This window comes from Amphiura filiformis, chromosome 14, assembly GCF_039555335.1.
Source record: "Amphiura filiformis chromosome 14, Afil_fr2py, whole genome shotgun sequence".
NCBI classification, from domain to species: Eukaryota; Metazoa; Echinodermata; class Ophiuroidea; order Amphilepidida; family Amphiuridae; genus Amphiura; species Amphiura filiformis.
The window spans coordinates 13,320,288-13,347,508 of NC_092641.1; the positions used below are offsets into that span (position 1 = coordinate 13,320,288).

At 35.2% G+C, this 27,221-nt stretch overlaps 1 protein-coding gene across 3 annotated transcripts in view; it reads right to left on the reverse strand.

Annotated features, from left to right (window-relative positions):
* Positions 1–17,242: 17,242 nt before the first annotated feature.
* The window catches only part of LOC140169738 (uncharacterized), a 61,201-nt gene continuing 51,222 nt past the window's right edge, over positions 17,243–27,221 (reverse strand). For all 3 annotated transcript variants that reach the window (XM_072193032.1, XM_072193031.1, XM_072193033.1), the window contains exons 2-5: positions 22,732–22,950; positions 21,916–22,098; positions 20,072–20,228; positions 17,243–17,607 (exon numbers count right to left, since the gene is read on the reverse strand). In XM_072193032.1, the coding sequence (XP_072049133.1) occupies positions 17,544–17,607; positions 20,072–20,228; positions 21,916–22,098; positions 22,732–22,936 (609 nt within the window). In that variant the 5' untranslated portion in view covers positions 22,937–22,950 and the 3' untranslated portion in view covers positions 17,243–17,543. The remainder of the gene's footprint in view (positions 17,608–20,071; positions 20,229–21,915; positions 22,099–22,731; positions 22,951–27,221) is intronic.

Consider the following 27,221-nt stretch of genomic DNA (forward strand, 5'->3'; position numbering starts at 1 on the left):
TCACTGTTGGATTTATTGCTGTTGGATTTGAAGTTGAACATTTGACTTTTTGGTAATATTTAGAATGAACTTATGCTTATTATTAGCAAATTTTTGGAAACTGTTGTGAACAATATTGTACAACATGCCCAAGCACAGCAAAGTGCAACATTAAACTTGTTTTCTTCGGAGGCTACGTGGCTGCCATGGACATGATGATAAAGTAAGGTCAAATTATCATTTTATAGCAAATTATCATAGTAAATATTTATGAGGTATAGTAAAACAAATACAACATGGTTATTTTAGTAGTGGAAAATACTGGTCCCTTGGTGTTGGATGATTGGGACTATTTCCCTCCGCCTACGGCGTCGGGAAATAGTCCCAATCATCCAACACCTCGGGACCAGTAGGCCTATTGTCCACTACTTCCCTCTATACCATGTTGTATTTGTATACTACTACCCGATATAACGACCAAATAAAAATCAAAACTCTACGTCTATACCTACCAAGGGTCATTAACATCTTTTACCATACATGTGACCATTCCTTACGAACCGTGTTTCTTACAAACCCTGAAACATGCTCCGGATAAAACATGTCCGATTCAACTCCTAAAATTATACCTAATTGTTTACGGACGTCTGGCACAACGGAAATTACACCATCTTATTAAACATTTAAGGGGGTACTACACCCCTCGTTAAATTTGTGTCTATTTTGCATTTTTCTCAAAAACTAATAACACAGTGGTAACAAAAGTTATGTATATTATAGGGGCAAGGAATCCAATTACTACACTGGAATTTCAGTGACCCAAGACAAGCGGTTGGTTATTTATGATAAGAAATGAGGTACCGCTAGGATGTACCTCATTTCCTATCATATATACTGAACCGCTTGTCTTGAGTTTTTTGAAATTTCAGTGTAGTAATTGCTTTTCTTGCCCCAATAATATACATAACTTTTGTTACCAGTGTGTTATTATTTTTGAGAAAAATGCAAAAATAGTCACAATTTACCACAGGGTGTAGTACCCCTATAATGTTGTGTTACCATCTCTTACGAAGACGGTTATTACCTAGATGTGCTGAGAACCTGGTTTTGGCTATGATACCCGGTGATAAGACCGTTAACCCAGATAATTCCGAATTCTTCACCAAACTTGATAGGCTCAATATGCGTTCGATCAAGTATTGGATTTGCAGTGAAGAGGTCTCTTATTTGCTGAGCTCTGTCTACGATAATGAAAACAGAATAATGATAGAATATGTAATATCTATATACGAAGAGCTTATTTCCAAACCGTGTTAAGTCCACAACCCCATGTGTCTCATTTACTTGTGTGATACAATCACAATTACTTTAACAAGTTTGACAGCAGCAACAATGAGTTATTATTTACCATATTAATATTCCATAACAATATGCAGGTTATTGTTCTCGTTTGGGAAACAGATGCCTCACACAGTATTGTGACTGTGCGTTTGCTTTGTAATGGTGCTTCAAACTGAAATTATAATCCCTATTCATCACAACCCATTGCAATATCGCACAGGGAAATCAGATACATGGGTTTGTGGACTTAACACGGTTTGGAAATAAGGTCTTCATAATGTAGAACGATTTGCATATTTACGAAAAATGGTGAACAAACAACTACACTTTATCCTGCTTGGAACTGGCAGTGATGTCTTTGTCTCATATATTGCACCAGGCCCAATTTAAATACAGTAGTGGGGAAAGCGGATTTATATGTACATTTACTGGGGATTGGACCGGGGACGTGTTGCACCAGACCTCTCGCACCAATCACATTTATGACATATAGTCCCGGTGATTATGAACCTGGGACTTCTCGCACCAGATTGTGACCTCTCACACCACTACCCCACTATCCCCACTAAATATCTTAACCAATGGACCACGCCGCTCTCTATGATTGCTATGCCTCCAAAGCAATGCTAGAAACGCCCAATTGGTAGAAACATATCAGTGCTTCTGAGCAGGGGGATTCTAAAAGGTTTTAAAAGGGACCTGACTAAGAAACCAGGTAAGTAGGTTTTTAATATAATAAATTTGATAGATGTCAATGCCTATCGAACAACACAGTAATTTGAGCATTATACTTTACTTTCTCTTCCAAAAACAGGTTTCTGGTTATCCATGATTATCATGGTATCTTCAGCCATTAGAGCCGCAAGACTCTTGATGTCTTTTGCTGAGTACAAATCCGACAACATGACGTAGAAGTCCTCAATCTCTCTTTGAAGTTTATGAGAAGGCGGGATCACTACACTAAGAAAAGACTGGCTTCCTATAATAGGAAAGAGTCGGTGACAACAAAAGAAAACATTAATAGAAATACAATAAAGACACACCCAACTTTGACCCCTTTTTTCTCAGTTTTATTTACAGTAAATGGTCAGAATTGTTACACATTCTACATTTGTAATTCTATCTTAAAAGATAATTAGGTGCAGATTATCTTATTATTATTTTTATGGCTGGAAGAAAGTCATCTGCTACATACAACTTGCATTTAAAAGTCACATGTGCAGATACGCAATTTTCTTTATGTAATAATACAGGTATAAGTAAAGTCAGACATTTAAAATATTTGTTTATAGTAATTGGACAACATTTGTTTTAAACATTTTGTATTTGTCTTAACAATGGTTTGCAAGAATATTCTTAGTATGCAAACCATACAGATACGACTTTCTTACGAAAGTGTTGATTGCATGAAAGACGTATCAGAATGTAAATAAAATTTGTAGTGTGTATAAAAATCAGCACTTTCACTTTTTGACTTTTTCTTTTACGTTTTGCAGTTCAAAGAACACCATTTGAAGCACAAGTGCAAAGTGCTTTTCCTGTAAAATGATGAAAATGCAAATACGAACTTCTTTAACATTTACGAAATTGTCCTTAGATTGTGTTTAATTTTTGTTATCAAAGCATTGGAATATTCCAATTTCCTGTGAATTCCATGTTCACTGGCGTGAGCAATGCGTTATCATCAAGTGATACTAGTACCACTTGTCTTCAGACGTACACTATACACTGGATAACTTTTTATAGCAATTTCACAATACAAATAGTCATTATTATATATGTTCCATGTAAATTATTACAAAGATTCGTCGGTATCTAAACGTAGCCCTTTTAAAATCCTTAAACTAACAATATAAAAATGTGAAAACGTTATAAATGTTGTTTTTTAAATCAACGTTATTTACCAATTACAATACACAACAAGTTAAGTTGGGAGAGATAAAACATTAACAACGATTACCTGGACATGTAAAGTGGTCTACACCCTCTGCACTGCATCTCCCCAGACATCCCATCCGTTTCACTGAATCATGATCATCGAAGCATTCGTCGCAAGTTGCTCCACATAGCTGATCATCAAGATCACTCCTGGGGTTGTGATGTAGCTCACTATGCACTAAGCAAATCATCGTAATGAACAAAAAGATGTGGTAGAGTTCCATGTTTTACGTTTTCCTAAAATGTACTCAACCGTGTTTTTTTTTAAATATAGGCGTTAAAGTATCCGTTTTGAAAGCGTAGATTCTATATTGCTTTCAATACAGTTGCTTCTTTTAGAGCTTTATAGAAGTAGTAGCAGTTAGTAATATCCTTAACGTGTGATATAACGTGCATCAAAACAAGTCTTCAGCACTTATCGAGTTTTGCTTCTAGACCTCACAGAGTAACCATACTCCGTTTACAATGTGTTGAAACGGACTGACGATACATAGCAAACATGATTCGACCTTTGAAAAACTTAAACCTGGTTAACAGGAAATTACTCCAGCAAAGTCAAAGTCTAGCCCATCCTCCATATTGAATGGTGGACTGCACTTATGCCGAAATATGGCACTTGTCAATCAACCCACTTGAAATCCCTGACTCGCTCCACTGACCAAAGTTACGGACAGATATGGGAGTTGTTTTTGCTGTTATTTGTCACTTACATATCAGGAAGGTACGAACATTTGCAGATGCCTCACCTACTCGGGTTTTAGTCTACATGAAATGTATATATTATTCTTGATTGACAGCAAGTACAAATGATATTCGTCAAGTGGTTTAGCTCTAATGCCCTTCGAAAGAGAGCGGTCCACAAGTGAGTGATATTCACTAAAAGTTGCATTAGATTTACACAGGGAATTTTGAAGGCCATGCGAGCCCTTCCTTACTAAAACACCAAAGTGCGAATATTTCCAAACATCTAAATTAGCTAACAATTTAGGACATGTTACAAAACTATATTTTCTAGAATTTCAGAGAGTATATACAATAAATATTGGCCGGTTATTTTTCACACAGTGACGTTAATAATGCCCTACACTGTTTGTAGAGGTCACGCGTCAATGGTGAGAGCACTGTGTATTGTGTATAGGAAAATGAACAGTAACTGCAGTATGATACTTTGTTATCTGGTGATGGTGGCGCTCAAACTATTGAGAACGGAGTGTGGAAACTCAGAAACATCTGGGTGAGTGTTAAAGATTTCATTTAACATTAGCTAGGTACGTATATTTTCTACCTTCCACATTTGGTTTAATCCGTCATAGTCCGGGTAAAAAAATAGCACATATGCGAAATACATTATATCGGCGACCCGATGCGACCCGAATTTGAGTGACTCTTGGCTGTGTTAATAACAACGATAGACACGCGAAAGTGTCGAATGAAATTCAGGATGGCGCTGTTCATGGGTTCGTATCTCTCAAGTTTGTTTTATCTTGTTTCAAAAAATCAAAATTATATAAAAATGTTATCTTTATTTAGGACATCAAAATACGAAAAAAATATTGTTGCATGAGTAGAAAAACAAACTTACTTTCTTGTATTTTCACGTGTATTTCAATGGGACGACATTTTTTGTGATGTGCGCCCTTACCTTCAAAAATGTCACTAATAATTTATTAATATCGCCATGATAATAACCTTGAACAAGTTTGTTTTAACCATGTTAGGCTGCCCATTTATCATAAAAACACATCTGCTTTTTGTCACTTCAGAGATCTGATATCTTAATCGCTAATAAACACGAATACTATGAGCATGATGGGCTGGTTTTTAAGGTGGATGAGATGAAACAAACGGCTCATAATATAAACACAAAGAGGTTAGATTTTCATTATCAAGAAATCAGAGCCGTAATATGACAAAAGTTGACTGTATTGTTATGATGAATTCGAAACACAAAACCTGTGATTAAAATTGTAAAGCAGAAAAGCCCACAATGCCTAGAAAGGTGATAAGTTCATTCACTTAAATAACCCCGGTAAATAACTTCCCTCTGATTGTGTAATTTTTCTATTTTTCTTCAGTATTCTTTTCCTTGTTCCTCTGAGTATTTGGAAAGTAGGTCCAATTGGAGTTATTTCGTGGACTAGTTTGATACTATTGTTGTCATCAAAAAGTGTATGGATGTCCAAAACAGAATTGAAGCCAAAATAGACACTTCTTTATCCATGGGGTTTGAAGGAAATTGAAGCAATTTCGTAGATCATTTTTACAATACAAGCACTGTGTCCGCCCTATTCTTTTTAGTTTTTTTTTTTCACAACAGTTCTTCTCTTCTTTTCTTTTGTTTTTTGATGCGAAAAGAAGGCACGGCTCGGGTAGGTATGTCCCAGCCTGGATCCGCCACTTTTGGAGGTCGTTGAACATGATCAAATGCAATGCAATACAGGGCGAATCAAAATAAAGTATACAGTCTGAAAAATGCAACTAGATTTAAAAGGATTAGCTATTCGGTCAAAACTTTTTCGCTGATAGATGAATCAATATCTTGTCCTCCCAGAACTGCAAAGTCACTGAAGTGTGACAGTGGCTAAGGACTCAAATGCTATGTCCAATTGTTCAGAAAACTAGTTTCGCACATATCAAGCTTGCACCGCGTAAAATTTACTTTTATGATTATGCAATGATTGCCTTTTTGCTCTTTAGCAAACGGAGTTATGGCGTAAATTTTATGTGCATCGGAATCCGCAATATATTGGTTAACTGGAAAATAAAACTCTAGGTTTATTTCCTACTTTAGGTTCAAACGCCATTCCCGATTTAACAGTCAATTTAGCCCAAGCGATAAGGCCTTCGACTTTGATACGAGAGGTTGCGGGCGCGATTTCCTGGCGGTGGTTAGTATGCTTTCGTGTTAAAAAAATGGGTCAGCTTGACATTCCCCTGGACAAGGAACTTACTGCTAGCATGAAAGCCCAAAATTTAACAAGCATCAGGTATCAACATTTAACTAGTCTGCCGGACCAACATTTAACTAGTCTACCGGACCAACATCTAACTAGTCTGCCGGACCAACATTTAACTAGCCTGACCGGCCAAAAACTAATCCGATTATCAGTCAGGCAAAATTTGATGCTGAATATAGCTGACCTGTCAGATTTTAGGGCACAATTTTAAAATGAAACAAAAATGGTTAAATATGTACTATATCAATACCAAGTTACCGTAATTGAATGTTGACCTTCATCAGGAGACTGAGTGACACCAACAATTGATCGTACACGCTTGGTATTACTTGTATCGGTCCCCGTTGAGCCTAGTTTCCAGAATCCATTTAATCACCATTCATTTCAGAAAAGCATATTCAATAATACATTCAAAAGTCCACAAAACAATCCAAGTAGTGGAACAATCCCCAATTTGCATAAATCCACAATGGCCACTTATGCAGAGGTGAAATTTCAAAGTCGGTCAAATCTTGTTAACAACCATACCCATGAATTGCTATCATCATAAGGATTCATAAACAGTATAGTTTGATTGTTATCCGACATATAGTTCTTGAGTTATAGGCGAAAGGGCCAAAGGTCAAATGTTTGGCAAATGGGCGTTTACAATTGAAGTATGGTTTAATTTGAATCCAACTGGTCTCCAATTGTTACTTTGGCAAAAAAAAATCGAAATGATAAAAGTTACACTGTTTTGGTGTTTTGTTACATAGGTAACACCCACAATTGGTCGAGGTCAACACAGCTGAATGGGATTTGATCTTCTTTACTATTTTTATCAAGGTAACAAACCTTCTGAGATATTGCAAACTATTCTTTTTATCAAATGCTTTTGAAAGCAAAACAATATATGACCATTTTCATCAAAATCAGATAGTTTTTCGTTCCTGGCCCCCAGTGGAGTCCATTTTGACATTTGATATAATTCAAGAAGTGTACGATACTTTCTCTGAATCCTTATGGCGAGAGCAATACAATGACTTATAAATGCAATCATTAGCCATTTTTTTTTATAAGATCAATGTATTAATATTAAGAAATACACTGCAGTTTTGTTTTGTCCAGTTTCCATTGTCAAAATGTATTTAGTTTCTCAGTTGTGCCTCATTTCCGAGACACAAAAATTAAATACCAAAAACCACCTGTCTCTAAAATACATTAAAAATCGTCGTGATATTTAAATAATAGAGATATTGCGATTTCCAAACGTAGGTATCGGACGTACGTCGATCTATTCAAAACCACTCTCCTGTGTCGAAGCGAAATCACGTATTTAACCAGTTTTGAAGATTTTTCACTTGCGAAATCAACGAAGATACATCGTTGAAAATGCACCAAATTTGCCCATTTCACAATATTTTGTTAAAGACAGTCAAAGATAATGAACAAACGAAGGAAAGTAAAATTATTTATATGATCATTTTTGTTTGCAACAAGTCATTATAATAAAGGTACAGCGATGTGTGTTAAAAATTGACTAAATCTATACGCGATGTCCATGCGCAGAGATTTCCCATTGCGATGTGAGTGATACTTTGCGTATAAAAAATTACATTGTGATTTCACATTTTGGACCCCAACGTCGTATGAAACGCAGGTGTTACGTACAAATAAGCTGATTTTACGACATGTCGAAGTTCATGCAACGCGGCTAATTTTCAGGATAAAAAAGTGTTATTTTGAAAGTAAAGTCATGATATATGGATGTAGTAATCTTTATATAATTTATAATCTACCAAAATATATGTTATTGGGCAACTATAATATTTGGAGAACACAAAAATGCAATTAAGTTTAAGCAGCATGTTAAGTCAAAATTTTAGTCAAAATCAAAAGCGTGCTGTTTGAATAAGGCAGAGACACGGTAGCATGCGGTCACCATTAACTTTTCCATTACTATGTCCTCTATCGACCTAGATCAGATATTATAGTCGTTGTTCCAGCCGCCTTCTTCTCCTTCGTGACGAGTGAGCACAATCTAGTTTGGAACCGATACTAGCAATACTTAACACCGTATAGTCGTACGTTAAAACGTACGGTCCACGTGCTGCGTATGCAACATCGCATCTCTCTAATAATAATTTTAAAAAATATCTGAGGTTATTGTTCCGAATCCAGGCTACCTTTTGTACATTGCAATGCATACGGCCCTTTATAACAATACGCGTACTGTACGGAATAAATCGTAGTGTCAACACGTCCGTCAATAGCCTCAAATTGAGCATGTTATGAAAAAATGACAACGATGAATACTCGGAGCTCTCCATCGATGCGCTTTAACACATCCATAAACCTGAAAACAGAATGAAAATAACAGTGCTTTTGTATGTATGATTGAAATAGTGTAAAGTATATTCTGATCTAGATATTAATCCAGTAAATTTGTAAATAAATGTAAAATCGGTAAATATGTGTTAATCTAAATCAGGAAATAGAATATTGTAACTCAAAGTTATTCTCGAAAACACTGCAATTCGTGCATCTGACTGGTGCTGACATAATAAGAAATGGCTATTTTCTATTCAGCGTACTGATTTACATCACAGTGGAACGCATTGTTGAACTTGGCACTATATGTCTTAAAAACACCTATTTCTCCAATGACTATTCAGTCTTTTACATTTGACAACATGTGTGTGCTATGGGATATACGGTATCGCGAATTTTATGTTAATATAGTCATGGAAAAGTTTGAACAACAATACATTATTAAGTAACTACTCAGGGAATATGCTAAACGTGTGGATTCGTTTTGTCGATAACACTGTCATCATCATAGATAATAGAGAGACTGTTTTGGTTTCATTATTTCATTATTTCATTAATGATTTGATACCAACATCAACTTCACACGGGAGGAAAGTGATGACATCAACTTGACATTTTAATAATATTTTTATAACATCTCGGTCACCACTCTCACCTTGTTGTGATCCAAACTCTTAGAGAATTGCGTTATGTGGGCTCATGGAAGCTAATATGACAAAACAAATCTCTAAGTAATAAATAAATAATAAATTTCGGAATTTATATAGCGCTTTTTCCAGAGGATTCAAAGCGCTGTAATTTCGCTGCGTGGTGAATCACCACAATCAGATCGCATCAACTAGGCTAGTTGCAGCCGAACCCGGCGCAAACCTATCCGCACTTAGATTGTAACATCCACCCATTTTCTGCAGCTCCCCAAATTCCATTGGGTGAAGGAAGTTTTGGTAACGAAACAACTAATCACCGATTTTGAAAGCAGGAGGAAACCGGAGATCCCGGAGAAAACCTGCGAGAGCGAGCATGGATCGGGATAAACCAAATGCACATGAGTCCTTGGGCCGCGCCGGGGCTTGAAACCGGGACCTCAGTGGTGCAAAGCGAGGGAACTACCACTGCGCTAACTCGCTCTACCTGTTAAGTGACAGACACCTCCTTTACCATGCATGTGACCATTCTTTTATACGCTGCGCCTTTGTTAGGACTTAAGCAATCTTCAAGACTTTTCAAATTGCAACAACCTACATACAAACCCGGAAATAATAAATATCCCAATGTCTGGCACAACGGGAATAACACTAGATAAAAAGGTTGTGCCACCATGCCTTAAAGAAGTCAGTTTACGAACCTAGATGTGATGATAAGCTGGTTTTGGCTATCATAGCCCGTGATGAGACCGTTAACCCAAATGATTCCGAATTCTTCACCAAACTCGACAGGTTTAATGTGTTTTCGATCAATTAATGGATTTGCAGTGAAGAGGTCTCTTATTTGCTGGGCTCTGTCTACGATAAAAAATAGAATAATGAAAGAGTACGTACTGTTTAGAACGCTTTTGCATATTCACCGAAAGACTTAAAAGGCATCCCAAAAATTACATGTCTGTTCTACATCCCTGTTAATAATACTACATACAGTCATGGAGTAAATCATTCAGAAGTGAAGCACTGCTGATGCTTTCACACGATGCCCAGGGACTACTGTAGGGTGCATGAGCAACTACACCATATCCTCCTCGGAACTGGCTGCAAGACCTTTGTACCTACTGTGTCAAATGCAGTAAAGGAGAGAGCGGATAATTTATCGGGGATTGAAGCTGAGACGTCTCGCACCAGACCTCAAGCACCCTCACTACCTCCACCAAATATCTTAACCAATGGACCGGGCCGCTTTCTATCATCATTGCTTTGTATACAAAGCAATGCTAGAAGTACCTATTTTCTAGATAGGGCGGATTGGGTCCGTCCTGAATATGAAACCAGATAAGCAGACTTCGAATAATAAGAAATAAATTGACAGATGTCAATGCCTAACGAGCACGATAACTTGAGCATAAAAACATTATAATTGCTCTGACTGAATAATATACTGACTGAATCTCTATTTACTTTCTCTTCCAATAGCAGGCATCTGGTTATCAACGATCATCATAGTATCATCAGTCATTTGGGCAGCAATACTCTTGATGTCTTTTGCTGAGTACAAATCTGACATCATGGCGTAAAAGTCCTCAACCTCTCTTTGAAGTGTAAGTGAAGACGGGGTCACTGCACTAAGGAAAGTCCGGCTTCCTATAACAGGGAAGAGTCGGTTGTTACAAAAGAAGACATTTATAGAAGGTACACATTTTATATTTGAACGTTTGCCGAAATATTGTCAAATTAACACTTTGCTTAGTTGAGTTATTGCAATTTGCCAACGAAATCATTCGCGCCTGAGTTAACAGATTACAAAGCTATATTATATTGATATAATGTGAACTTGTGATTGTCATTGCAATACCAAGGACAATAACCACAACCATGACTCGATGTGAAAAAAGGCATATCCACGTTTTGGCAAAATTGGGCTTTTAAAATGTGACTCAAAAGACATATTTTATGATATAAGTGCTTAATCATATTGATTAATTCCAAAGTAATTAAGAAACAAACATGCAAATAAGCATGAAAAATATCTTCATGAAGTGCCAAGACTAGTTTGGAAGGGGGTCTACATCAATCATACGGGCTAAATATTAATTGGGACGTGTCGGGTGTAAAATAATTGTTTGGTAGAAAATGTGCTTTCCACGAGAGAATACATTATGGTGCTCATATAAATAATAGTGTATTTGCCTTAAATGGTGGCCGAATTTGAGCTTTGTTGGGACTTTATGCAACATTATTCTTTTATTATCAAATTTATTTGGGTTTGAGGTGATACTTCGTCATCAATTAGCATTCGTCAGAGCTGATATGCACTTACAATTTACCAATTTTTGGAAAATGGGAAAGGTTTAAAATATGGCTCTCAACAGTGGTACGTACTCAGAAAGTTTGAATGGCTCCATGGGGTCAAAAGTTATCAACTTTCGATACAGATACCATAGGTATGTAAGGCACATACCGCTATCACCGATGGCGATATGAAAAATGTGAAAACGTGGTATTAAACAAATAAAGAAAATCAACGTTATTTATCAATAACAATAACAATAAACAGCAAGTTAAGTTGGAGTGAAACATATTTTTCGTAAAAGATATATATATTGAAGAACATTATTATTAACAATTACCTGGACATTTAAAGTGGTCTACACCTTCTGCAACGCATTTCTCTAGGCATCCCATCCGTTTCAATGAATCCTGATCAGTGAAGCATTCTTCGCAAGTTGCTTCACATCGCTGCTCATCACTATCACTATCACTATCACTCCTGGGGCTGCGATGTAATGCACTCTGCACTAAGCATATCATCGTAACGATTACAAAGATGTGGTAGAGTTCCATGATTTTGGAATCCCTGAAATGTGATCAACTGTTTGACAAAAATTAGGAATTTAGTATCTGTTTTGACAACGTAGATTGATTCTATATTGATTTCAATACAGTTGATTCATTTCAAATACATAATTAACTCACTTTGAGAGGCGACAAAATAGATGAATGCCACACAACTTTACAAAGTTTGTAAAGCTCACTATTTTGAAACAGCTTCTGTAGCAGTAGTAGCCCTTATTAATATCATTTACGTGTTAAAAAAAAGTGCGTTAAAACAAGTCTTCTACACTCACTGAGTTTTCGTTCAGACCTCACAGAGTAGCTATACTCCGTTTACAATGGGTAATTGAGACGGGTTGACGATTGAATTTGTTGGTGATGGTGGCGCTTAAACTATTGAGAACAGAGTATATGAACTCAGAAACCTCGGGACCTAAAACTCGGCGAGTGGTAAGCATTTGATTAGCTAGATTTTCAACTCTATGACTTACCTATGTTTTTAGTAGAGAGGACACTTTGCGGCTACATAGGGTACCGTGCGACAGTTTTGGACAAAGATGCCAGTCGGGTTATAATTAATCGTTAGAGTCTCCTCTATCTCTTTAATCCGGCTGGCAATTCTTAAAAGTTACGTAAACTGAGATATTTTGGTTGAAAATGTATTTTTTGTCACTTGAATCCAATTTTAACCAAACATGTCAAATACTAAAGTAGCAATAACTTCAAAAGAAAATTGACTGCAACCTTAAATTTTGCTTTAACTAATAGAGGGCATATTAATATTTTTTATATCTGTGAACAAAAATAAGGCGAAATTTGCGTTAAAACATGTTTTTTCATACTTTTTATCTTTTAAGGAGTAAAAGGTTTTGAGATTTTTGTGTAACTTTTTTTTAACCAAAAATGTCAATTAGTAACTAGATCCTTCCACATTTGGTGTAACGCGTCAAAGTCCCAGTAAGACATAGTGCCTATGCAAAATATATCGGCGTGCCGTCGGACCCAAATTTTGAATGACTTTAGACTGTGTTGATAAAAGCGACAGGACACGCGACAATTCGGGATGAATCCGGACACATTCGGGATGGCGCTATTCAGGGGTGTGTCTTGTTTAAAAAAGTCATATTGAAATATACATAGGGGAGATCAAAATATTAAAAATATTGTTACATGGGGTAGAAAAACAAACTTACTTTCTTGTATTTTCTCGTGTATTTCAAAGGGACGTTTATTTTAGTGATGTACTCTGCATACGCATTAAATATATCTGCCTTCAAAATGAAGTTGAATGCCCGGACCATATGCACCCACACAATTAAAATGTCACACTAATGATTTATTAATATCGTCATGATAATAACCTTGAACAAGTTGGTTGTTTGACATTTGAGAGCGAAATATCTTACTATATAAACTAATTAACATGGGTACTACGAGCATGATGGGCTGGTTATTCAAGCTGGATGAGATGAAATAAACCCCTATAATATAAACATAAAGATATTCGATTTTCATTATCAGGAAATCAGAGCCGTAATATGACAAAAGTTGATTGTATTGTTATGATGAATCTGAAACGCAAAACGTGTAATTGTAAATTTTATATATAAAAAAGCCTACAATGCCTAAAAAGGTGAGAAGTTCATTTCTTAAAGCCATAATGTTCAATTTGCTCCACAGCGACGCTTTCAATTTCTGTTGAATTCCTACTTTAACATGGTTGTAATGCCCTATGATGTACTAAATTACTATGTTGACTGGGTCTATTTTGGAAAAAATCACGTTCCTAGCAGGAAGTTTGCGCAAAGGTTGGCAACCAGCTTATTTTTGTTAATTTGGGTATGCTGAACTCAAATCTGTTGTTTGCCAAGCAATATTTTGAGACCGTGACACTCACAAAGACTTCCCAAATGACCCCATACCTTCCCAGAAATGTAATGTATGTGCGTGTACGACCTATTGCTAAGAAGTTATGGGTGCCCCATAATGTCACGGGTCGATTTGCTTATTGTGTATGGGTCAAAATTCAATGTAGCTCAAATGTTCGTTGTGGCATATTGTTCGCCTAGTTAAGAGGTTTCAGAAAAAGAATAGTTTGCACTACCTGAGATGTCGAGTAAAAAATATGAAGGATTCTTTAGGATTCAATAGATTGTGCATTTATTTATCATGTACCTTCTGAAGTTGACATCACAAATAGTAAATAGTAACTATTCTTGAACTTAAAGAACAGTTTTCCACCATTTTTACGAAAATAGGAGCAACTTTAATTTTTTACCCCGTATTGACCTTGTACCTGCATGAGCCGCCTATATGAACATGTAGGGAATTGGGGTCATTTTTAGGGTCACGTGGTTCCAATATAGCTTGGCAGACAAAATATTTGAATTCAGCATACCCGAATTAATCAAAATAATTTGGTTGCCAACTTTTACGTGAACTTGCCATTTGGTGCTTAAATAAACACATATTTCCTAAATAGAACTAGTCTAATGTAAAATACTAAGCCTGAAGTGCTTTAATTACAGTAAAATTTATAAGTTATTATATTAAAACCGGAGATCTCCGGTTTTAGTCAGAGTTCACTGATCGAGTGGTAGCTAAACCATCCGTGCATGTGTAGTATTGAATCATTGAATCAGTGCAGACGTATAAACTGTGCGCATATCGCTATTAGTCTTACGCCTTGACGTGTAAAGTGAGCTAAAGTGTGTGCGTATCGCTATTCGTCATATACACCTTGGTCTGGGGCGGACATGATGAATTTAGAAGAGCAGCAACGACACCACTTGCATTTCATTCCAGATGTTAAATCTACATCGTATGCAAAATTTGAGGAAAAATGAACGAGTCCGTTTTATTTTAGGGCCATTTGTCTATAACTGGTCTTTACATATAGCCCTATGGAGAGAGTGCCCGTTGAGGGCGCTATAACCCCCATTTTATGAACAAAAATGTAATTTAAAAAAACCGGACTCGTGCGAATTTTCTAAAATTTTCAGAGTATGTAGTATGAACATGTAGAAATATAATCAAGTACCCAGCAAACACAAAACGTTTTCGGCATCATTCGCAAAAGATTATAAAAGGTTGTCACAAAACGTTTAAATCTCGGGTTATATAAAGGGTATATTAAGAGTATAAAACGTTTTCATAACCTTAAAAAACATTTATTGATAATGTACTGCTCAGCAGTAAAAAATGTTTTACAGAAAACGTTTAAATGTCGGGTCATATAAAGGGTATAAAAACTTTTTAATAACATTCCAAAAACATTCTTAAAAACTTGATACAAAACATTCTAAACAGAATGTTATTTTGGGGTTGAAAAAATATTTTGCGAAAAATGTTTGCCAAAATATTTTCAGTAACGTTTTAGAAACGTTTTCCTGACCTCTATATAACCCGACATTTAAATGATATTAAAAGGTTTTGAAAAAACATTTTAAGAACATTTCTGTGTTTGCTGGGTTCAAATATTTTAACATAATGTTATTTAAGTATTGACACAATATTTGGCAAAAATGTTTGCAAAAATAGTTTACAATAACATTTTTGAAAACATTTAAAAATATTGTTGTAGTGTGTTTTCATACAAAACGTTTTAAAACGTTATCATGACCTTTATATAACCCGACCTTTTAATGTTATTAAAACGTTTTTACCTAAACCAAAAGCCAAAATATAACTTATTTAAAATGTTTTAAAACGTGTTTGTGTTTGCTGGGTAGTTGCCCTACCTGCTCTTCTCCGAAAAAAATTAAAAGTCCTATACCTCAATGATAATGAAACCTAGGTGTATGCTTCATGTTTGTTCGTCCTAGCTGTGTGAAGCTACGCCAATATTAAATGATTGCCTCTCCCAATTTACCCTCTCCCAGGACTCATAATTTATTGAAAACAACTTGGTGTTATTAATTTTAGGTAATACATGTATGTAAAGTATGCATCCACATCCCAAAATGGTCATACTGATCAATGAATCATATCTAGATTCTGACTAACACAATGCCTGTCACACCTTATTGGTCTGTATTGCTTGACTAACCTGCCAGGTAGTCGGGCAATTAGCCAACCACAATGTATTTTGTAGCTTGACTACTTGCCAGGTAGTCAGGTACCAGTCCAACCAGGTGTATACACTAGTCAAGCAGTCACTTGGCTACTTTGGACGTTGCTTGGCTAGGGAATTAGGTAAGTCTAAATGGTATCAATTTTGCCTAGAGCTTTGTAACATCTCAGTCTAGCACATTTTGAAACTAGCATCTTTGATTAATGATTCCAAAAAGATTAATGAAATTCCCAAAACCAGTATGCTAAAAGTACAAATTAAATTCAAGTTCAAGAGCATGTATGTTAGTTTGTTTTAGTTGTTTTGTTTTGCTCATGTAAGGTGGAACTACACCCAATGATGAATATTGTGACTAATTTTGCATTTTCTTCAAAAATAACTACACACTGGTAAAAAAATGTTATGTATATTATAGGAGCAAGGAATCCAATTACTTCACTGAAATGTCAATGAATCAAGACAAGTAGTCCATTGCATATGTTAATAAATGAGGTACATTCTAGTGGTACCTCTTTTCTTATCATAAATAAAGTATTGCTTCTCTTGAGTCACTGAAATTCCAGTGTAGTAACTAGATTCTTTGCCCCTATAATATACAGAACTTTTGTTACCAGTGTGTTATTATTTTTTGAGAAAAATGCAAAAATAGTCAAAATTTTATCAAGGGATGTACCACCTTAACGGCACAAATTATTTTATTCACATTATGAGCATGGCCGTTGTGTCCTTTATTTGACTGAAGTCGTTACAATTTGTTTGTGATAGTGAACTTATTATTGCCGATTTGCAGTCTTTTCCAGTCTTGGGAATACATATGTCTTCTTGTCGGTTTCATCTGACCACCTCTTCTGTGCAACTTTTCAACGTCACCATTTACTGGACACCTTATCCAATCCAAATGAATCCTTTGGCTCCTATACTGAAGCTTTCCTGATATTATATGAATCAAAAGCCTCGCCCTCTCTGTGTTCGACAATCTCTTGGACTTCCGCCATTTTAAGCTCTCGTAACCTGAGTATTTTACCACCAACTTGAACACCACTTAACACCGATGTATACTTCACTTCGCGACAGCGAAGAAATTTGAGCTGAAATTGTACGACTTCCGCGAAGGAATTTCCCAGGGTTCTTCGCTTCGCGGAGAGTTGGAATGGATTCATGGGGGGGGGGGGGGGCCAGCGAGTTTTCTATAAGAAAGCACAGGGCGGGTAAAAAATTCTTCACGATACTCGGCGATATTTTGATGAAGTATACATGAATGCCTTCGCGCGAAACGACGAATTAATATTTTCATCACAGCTTCCCCCGAAGTGGCGAAGTGGAGTATACATCGAACTTTACCCTGCGAATAGGGTAGTATTAACGGTTTAATGTAAAACATTTTGACATTGTATGTCACATATCCGTATGTCCTCAAAAAAGTATAGTACTGGCTTGATACGTAAGGCTGAGTTCACATGAGTATACTTAAAAAAGGACAATGATGAATTCTCGGAGCTCCCCATTGATGCGCTTCAACACAGCCATAAACCTGAAAAAAGAATAATAAAAATGGTTTTGTATTCGCGATTGAAATACTTGTATTATAATATGATATATGGTGTAGATCATTCATTCAGTAGTAATGAAAATTTTTAAATATAAAATAGAAAAAATATTGGAAAAAAATGATTGTGTCCAGAAAGACCGGACTTCTGCAGGGATATGACGGATGTTGACGTATAGGGAACTAGAAAGGATTATATTTGTACACAAAATATAGCTATACCCTAATTTGAAGAACCTCTTCAACTGTTTGCCCATGAGAATACCAATTGAGTCACATTAGTGTACCCAGTTATTACTGGTCCTGCGGTCCATAACGAATTAACCAATGGAGCTCATGTACCCATGTGGGGTATAATCAGTGGACTTTGGTTATATATAAATGCGCTTTTATAAATGCGCACGTGACCAAATGGCCAGCGCCATATTTGCATTAAATCACTTTCAATCACTGAAATGGCGACCATTGAGGGAGTGGCTACAATTGTGACATTGTTTTGTTGCTAGCACTGGCAAGGAACATTGGCTGGAGGTTCGATGCTAATTTGCAAGGATAAATCATGGCTATCGAAGGATAAACAATAAATTACGTAACGCATTGTTCCTGTGATGCCGATTTGGTTTACCCCGGGCTCATGATTATTGCACAGCGCACCCCCCATGTACAAACATAACTTATTTTTATTTATTTATGTATTTATTTATTTATTTATTTATTTATTTATTTATTTATTTATTTATTTATTTATTTATTTATTTATTTATTTATTTATTTATGTATTTATTTATTTATTTATTTATGTATTTATTTATGTATTCATTTATTTATTTATTTATTTATTTATTTATTATTTTTACTTATGTACTTACTTATAATTTTATAAATATTATTTGTTCCCCCTTTCGGCTAGGCAAAACCCCGGGGGCAAAACCCATCATCCCCCATCAATTAATTGTTTTTGCTAAGTCCCCCTTCCGTGTAAAGTAAAACTTTATAAGCCGTTTGAAACAAACTGAACAAAATTGACGTATACAATTACAATATAATATATTGTAATTATATTATAATACCACGACAATAATGTGTATGACGATCTAACGTCCCATACTGGCCGAATATACCATGCATCACATACGTGAATTGTACGTCAAAATGTCATATAACGTATGAGCGTGATGTATAGTATACATCTTCCTCAACATCTTCCAGCAGGGATGATTAGATCATGTACAGTCGAGTCATCTACGTGTTTATATTATAAGTTGTAAGTCAAAGGGTGTACATATTACCGATTTAGCATACGGCGACACGAAAAGGGTTGAGGAGGTCTGGCGGGACATCTAGCCTATTAGTTAGAGAGGGTCATTATTCCTAAAGTTATAGTTAAAATTAGACTCCCAAATAAATAAATTCATGACCCATTCCTTCCGAAGAAAATGACAGCCCCTCTGCTAATTACGTGCAAAAATTATCAAATAAAATCATCAACAGCTGCGCAGTTCTGACCTTAATGTCCGTAAGAATCCCATTTCGTCATCAATATGACCAATTGCCACGCCCATTTAGCGCGGAAATAATGAAATTTAAGTTTTTAAATCAGCTATATCTAGGTTTTCCGTCGTTATTTTTTTTCCGTAATGGAAAACCCAAATAAAGAATTTATGTTTCGGGTCAAATTATTTTGCCCTTTGCAATAAATGCCACTATTTTGTGTACATCCGGGTACCTTACATCGTTGAACACGGTATGGCGACTTGTAGATGTCACGTGCGCATTTATAAAAGCGCATTTATATATTATACCCGAAGTCCACTGATAATGCTGAAGTGTATCATCTCATAAATCGGAAGTGTGCCATGTACCATCTCATTACTCTTTAGCTGTTTTATTTACTGAGAAATGCCCGGCGTTTCTTTTAACATTTTGCGCCACGGGGTTCAGCTTAATTATGCATTTTGTATCACCGGAAGCAGTGTTGAATTAGATAAAATTTCCAAGGACGAAAATTGCAAAGGTGTTACAAGTCAGAGGCACCATTTGCAATTGTAATGCTAAATTAGGTCGAAAAGGGGAAATAAATATCCAATATTGTGTTCAAAAGTGAGCAATAGGATCTTCCACTGATCAGTATATCTCTGGCCTGATGGGAAATCATTACTGGTGGAATAGTATAGCCCGACGACTTACGCGCATGCATTTTGCCACTACGACATGTGCAGCGACGCAATGTTTACTGCTGCGACAAGCATCGAGGAGAAGAACAACAAAGCCCCCAAAGCTATTCACTATATAGATCGGAAAATTGCAGCCAAGAACCAGAGTCGTTGCGGAAAACCGAGAACGCAAAATCTGTCACAACGGGAAAACACACGGTTAAACGGCGGGCTATATGATACTAGGCTTTATGAAGGTTATGGTAACATCTCTTAAGACGACGGTTAATACAAACCTAAATGTGGCAAGAAGCTCGTTTTGGTTATCATAGTCCATTATAAGACCGTTGACCCAGATGATTCCAAATTCTTCACCAAACTCGACAGGATCAAAATATTTACGATCAACTTGTGGATTTGCATCGAAGAAGTCTCTTATTTTCTGGGCTCTGTCTACGATAATGGAAAGAAAATATGATAGAGTGATAGATGATATCTACAGAATGTTTTTGCATATGTGTCCCGTTCTGACAAAACCAGTAACAAGTCGCATTTTTGACATTTCATGATATGTCAGCACTATGATACCAAATTTATATAAATAGCATCAATACTTTTCAAGATATGGATACTTTTGTAAATGATACCTTGATATTTTTGCCAAATTGCGATCCTGAGTAATGAGCCAGTTAGTTTCATGCCTTACACGTGATTGAATAGGGATTATCATAGTTCAACTGTTAATTATTGATTAAATAAATCTCTTTTTAATACGTACTTTCCAGGATTTGAAAGTCCACTTAGTCCCACAGTCAAAATACCACGCAATTAAGAATTCAAAATTTGATTTTTTTTATGGGAATGTTTTCTTTAAAGGCCTTCAACTCAAAAACATGTCTGGCGACTTGTTGAGCTGGTCACATATACAAAAGGAATTTACGGAAAGGCGGACAGGACATACCAAAATGACATGGATGCTCTAGAGCTCTGTCATACTTGTGACGAATGAAATCACGGAATCCCAAAATCATAACTTGATGATAATAATAATAATAATAATAATAATAATAATAATAATAATAATAATAATAATAATAATAATAATAATAATAATAATAATAATAATAATAATAATAATAATAATAATAATAATAATTATAATAATAATGATAATAATTATAATTATAGTAATAATAATAATAATAATAATAATAATAATAATAATAATAATAATAATAATAATAATAATAATAATAAGTAATTAAGCAGTTTTAAATATATCTATAGCTTCAGAACTATTAATTAAATTCAGAATATTATTTTAAAAGAGAAAGAAATATCGTTTTTACGCACGTTTTGATACCCCATTCGCCAGGTTTGTTGAAAATTAACAACACATCACTGTTTTTATCTCGAATTAAAAAAGTTGTATTAACACACAGTGACCAATGATTGATTATTAAACGCATTGTGGTATGTAAAAACCGCCATTTTCATCCGTCAATTAACAGTTTTCACATTCAATATCGCACGTTTGTAAACGATGTCAAATATTTTTTCACATTCACATATAAACATTCAAAACAAAGCATGTAAAATGCCCGGTGGGTTCAGTCTTCACTGACAATGTGTACGCATGATGGTTCCAATTAGGGGTACTTTTCAAGAAATGTCAGCGGAATTTTCGAGGACAAAATTGTTCGCGATTGTCCAAATTAGGGGTGTTTTGGAGCAAAATTGTCCTTGAAATGAAAAATAGGGTATATTTCTAGGACTTTCGTCAGTGTTTTACCGCTACAGTTTTCGTTATTGTCCTAATTTACCCATGAAATAGGGGTACAAATTCAAAAGTGTCCTTAAATGGTAAAAATAGGGGTATTTATTTCGAAAAAATGTCCTTGATTCCTCGTGATAAGGGGATGAAATGAAAATGCGTCCTCAAAATGATAAAAATAGGGAAGGTATTTGGGGGCAAATTTTCCTTGATTTCGCGCAAAGTAGGGGGTAAAATTGCTGCAAATGTCCTCGATTCCCCGTGAAATAGGGGTCATTTTCAAATCCTGGAACGGTCATACGTCCTACCTTTAAAAACAAACTGAACCCACCGGGGTAAAATGTACGGAAAACTATATCTATTTACTCGCTCTTCCAAGAACTGGCATCTGGTTATCAATGATTATCATGGTATCTTCAGTCATTGTAGCTGCAATACTCTCGACGTCTTTTGCTGAGAACAAATTTGTGTACATGACGTAGACATCTTCAATTTCTCTTTCGAGTGCTCCAGAAGGCGGTGTCACTGCACTAAGAAAAGATTGGTTCCCTATTACAGAAAAGAATCGATGACAACAACAAAATATATTTATATTGACTGTGATGTTTCATGTTTCCCCTGGCTCGAAATACTGGGACGAAAAGGTTGTAAATACCAGAAAACATTAAAGCGGGACAAAATCGAAGGAAGGTTGTCATTGGTGACTTTTATCACATACCGTTAAAACTCGATTGTTAGCATAATTTATGTGCCTACTATTGAACGCTTTTAAAACATGCAAATATAAAGAGCCCCATCCACAAAAGTGTAAAGTGTTTTGAACAAATTATCGATACACATAGTTATATACAAACAAGTAAACCTGCAAATGTGTGTCTCAACACCATTAGCTCAGTTGGTAAAGAGCCGGACTTTGGTAGAATTTCCTGTTTTCAAAAGCGCTCGATAATAAGCACATACGCTAACTATCGATCAGTTTTGCCATGTCGCCTGGATGGTACGCCTTGATGGTTATTTTTATGCTCGATACAGTTTATTACACCTTAAAACAGCCATCAGTACACACCAGAGTACCAACAGCGTTATGGGATCAATCTAAAAGTGACCTCTTTTTGATACATTAACCTAAAAATGCGGAAAAAAATCAAACATACCAGAACATTTTGGACAACGATATACTACCTGGACAGCTAAACTGGTCCACACCCTCTGTAATGCATTTCTCCAAGCATCCCATCCGTTTCAATGAATCCTGACGATTAGCGAAGCATTGTTCGCAAGTTGCCTCACATTGCTGTTCATCAGTCTCACTCCTGTAGTTGCGATGTAACGAACTCTGCACTCTGCATACCATCGCAATTACCAAAAAGATGTGGTAGAGTTCCATGTATTACGTTTTTTCTGAAATGTGATAAGAAATAGATGAATTTAGTATCTTTTGAATTCTTAGATTATTTTTTTTTAAATTTTTTGTAGACAGCTGTCTTTATTAAAAGTGTCTTAATACATAGTACTGTCACTTAATCAGTGACCTTAAATGCATTAACGTGCATTTTATTTATTAATATTAGTGACATAGTCATTTCAAGAGAGTTATAAGAGGATTGAAAAACAAGCAACAAAAATAAGGGAAAAGAGCAACAGAATGAGCGAATAGAACTAACTGCTGATTATTTTGTACTCAAATTGAGTAGAAAACAAAAACAAACAATCAACAATGAGCTCCACCCGACCCACCCGCCGACCCCCTCCCCACACATTGAGCATGTTGAGCATATTTTACTTTCTTTACTATGGATTAAAAATACACAGGAATTAAAAATATTATATCATAACATTAATAGTTGCCAGGATTGCCACTCATTATTAAACTTTTGTAACTTTAGGCTACATACTGCTTGGTATTTCAAAACATTATAATAACATTTAAGTTCCCTTTTAAAAACATCTAAGTTTGGTCGTTTCTCTGTCATCTTTACTCTATACAAATGTAATTTTGCAATAGTCAAAATCAATGTTAGAATTAAATCATATTTAGATCCAAAAAGAATTAACTGAGGGGTCATAGCTAGATCTATACTGATCTTGTCTTTTATCCAGTCTTTGAGATCTTCCCAAAAATTTCTAGAAAAAGGGCAATCCACAAAGAGATGCTTGATTGTTTCTGGATTTATCTTACAAAAAGTACATAAGTCATCATCACTTATGTTCATTTTTAACAACAATGTATTTGTGCCTATGATACTCTGATTAATTCTGTATTGAAACCATCTCAGTTTAATATCAGTGGAAAATTTGAAATTTAAGGTACATATTTTTTTCCAATCATCATTCTCCATTCCAAATTCCGTTTGCCACTTTGACTTACTCATTGTATTCTTCATCTTTGATTCAATAGAAATATCATAGAACATTTTGCACCCTTTTCGTGGCTTAAAAAGTAGTTCCATATTATACGGCTGAAAAGGGGAGGCTAGTTTGGAGCCAATAGTACCATTGTAAATAAAATTTGACTGAATTGCTCTAATAATACCATTGTATTCTAAGAAATTGGTCTTCACTTTATAAAGTTTTGTAAATTCGACAATCGACAAAAAGGATCCGTTTGCATTTAAGAGATCATTTATAAACAGCACACCTCTTTTTTTCCAATGGGCATAACAAACTGATTTACCACCAATCTTTATTTATCGTTCCACCACAAATATTGTTTTGCAATACGGTTGAAATCCAGATTATTATTATTTACAATGTTTATAAGTGAGGACCAAGAAAACAGAGTATCATACCAGAACTTATTATCTATCATGTTTTTCATGTCATTAAAACGATACATACCAAGGCAACAAATATCATCACTTATTACATTAAAACAAAGACGAAATAGCTTAACCCATTTTTGATCACCACAGGCAACCCTCCGAATCCAATTTACCTTTAAAGCATTTATATGCATTTCTACATTTGGCATCTTTACTCCACCATTCTCATAATTTTGCTCAAATTGTATTCTTTTAACTCGATCTGGCTTGCCGTTCCAAATATATTTATATATCTCATCATTTACCGTTTTGATAAATTCCTTGCTTGGGTTTGGTAGCATTTGAGCAATATAACTTATTTTTGGCAAAGCCAATAATTTCACAACTACAACCCGTCCCAACACCGTTAAATTTCTTTTTTTCCAACTTGATAACAGTTTTCGTATCAAATGAAGTGCTTTATCATAATTATCATTTACCATTTGAGCAAGGTTTGTACTAAAAGAAATGCCTAGAAACTCAAAGCTACCATTGAAATTCCATTGTATTTTTAAATTTTTACTAATTATAGTATTTCTGAATTTCTGAGACCCAATCCATACTGCAACCGTTTTATCAATATTAATTTTCAAACCAGACATCTCATAAAATGATTGCAATGTTTTAAAGGCACTTTCCAGTGATTTTTCTGTACCATCAAGAATTAATGTAGTGTCATCTGCATACTGTGCAATTTTAAAATTCATATCATTGATGCAAATTCCTGTTATATCCTTATTTTGTCTAATCATTGTAGATAATACCTCCGCACATAAAACGAAGATATATGGCGACAGAGGATCGCCTTGTCTACAACTGCGCTGAATTTGGAACGGTTTAGATATATTTCCATTTATGATTATGGAAGAAGATGCGTTCTTATACAAAGCCATAAACCATCTGCAAATGTCTGATCCGAAATTAAACACCCTTAAAGTTTCAAGAATAAAATCATGCGAAACCGTGTCAAAAGCTTTTTCAAAATTTCATTAACCTCTGTATAACGTATATAACAAATCATAAATAAGGCGAATACTTTCACCAATGAATCTATTTGGGACAAAACCTGTTTGATCTTCTGAAATTAAATATGGCAAAACCGATTTTATACGGTTTGCAATACATGCAGAGGCCAATTTATAAGAAACATTTAGAAGTGAAATAGGCCTCCAGTTTTTAAGAACTGACGGGGTTTATCTCCTTTTGGCAGAAGAGTAACGTGACCCCTTTTTGAACTTGAGTAAGAGACCCAATTCTAAAACCTTCATTTAAAGATCGGAGGAGAAAACAAGATATTTCCAACCAGAAGCATTTGTAAAATTCCGCTGTAAAACCATCAGGTCCGGGTGTCTTGTTGTTTTCATGTTTTTCAAAGCATATGTGAGCTCAGAAAGAGTAATTTCACCCTCTAACGTATTTGATTGCATTTGCGTTAATTTGTTTATGGAAGCATAATCATCAATTTTAACATTATTATTTCCACCTTTTTCTTTATACAGATTTTCATAAAAAGATACTACCTCCTTTTCAATCTCATCTTGAGATGTTGCTTCTGTGTTGTTACCTCTCACAATTCTAACCATTTGTTTGTTTACAAAGTTTCTTTTTCAAGATTAAAAAATATTTGGTGGGTTTCTCTCCTCCTCTATCCATCGGACCTTTGTTCGAATAAAACATCCTTTAATCTTTCTACTACGAATATCCTCAAGTTCATGTTTAGCATTATCTAACTCATTCTTTAAAATTTCAACATTAGGGTTGTTTTTCAATGATGCCTCCTCGTATGACGTATTTAAGTTTTCTATTAATTTGTCAAGTACTTCTTCAGACTTGTCCATCTCTCTCTTTCTTTTGAGGAGTATGCTATAGTAGCGCCTCTGATTTCCAAAAGCAGTGCTTCAAAAAACAGTTGGTCATTAATAGTTAGTTCTAACTCATTTGGATCAATATTGTTTATATTTTCTCTGTCATACGGCGAAGCAGCATAGATTTGTTTTACTTTAGTTATCGAATCCTTAACTACTTTTACATATTCATCATCTTCAATTAAATCGTTATTCAACTTCCACGAACCTCGTCCCTTTGTATATTATTACTCTTACTTAGGCCAATGACTACCATGGAATGGTCAGTCCTATATCCTGTCTGACAAATTATATTCAAAATTTCAGAAGAAATCAAGAAAAAATCCAGCCTAGCTTGTTTTATGGGATTGTTTCTTCTCCAGGTAAAACGTTTTATATCTGGGTTCATAATTCTCCAAGGGTCACACAGACTCAAATCTTCTTTTATTTTTAAAACAGCTTCTTTTGCCTTTGGATTATTAATATTCAAATATTTAAATGTATCTAAATTTTGATCCTGGACTAAGTTAAAATCACCACATACAATACAATGTGGGTTACCAACGTTTTCGATAACATTTTTAACACGATTATAAAAATCTGGATTATCCTCATTTGGACCATACAGACAAACTATCGTGATATCCATTGACATCATCGTAATATCAAGTACAATCCAATTACCTGTTTGATCCCGCTGAATATTACGCACTTTGAAGTCAAAATTGTTATTCATTAACACTGCCACGCCCCTGGCATTTGTCTTATAACCTGCTGTATAACATTCATATCCCCATTCTGATCTGATCATATTTTCCCATTTCTGGTCCCAGTGTACATCCTGAAGGCAATAAATTGAACATAATTTAAAACATCTCTTCTCTTAGATTTATCACTCAATCCTCTACAGTTTACAGAACATATATTTATAGTACTATCCATATTCTTTAACCATGTGAAAATGTTTAACAGAAACCTTCATTTGGTTTTTGATTACAACATACATAACTTGATTCACAGCTGTCTT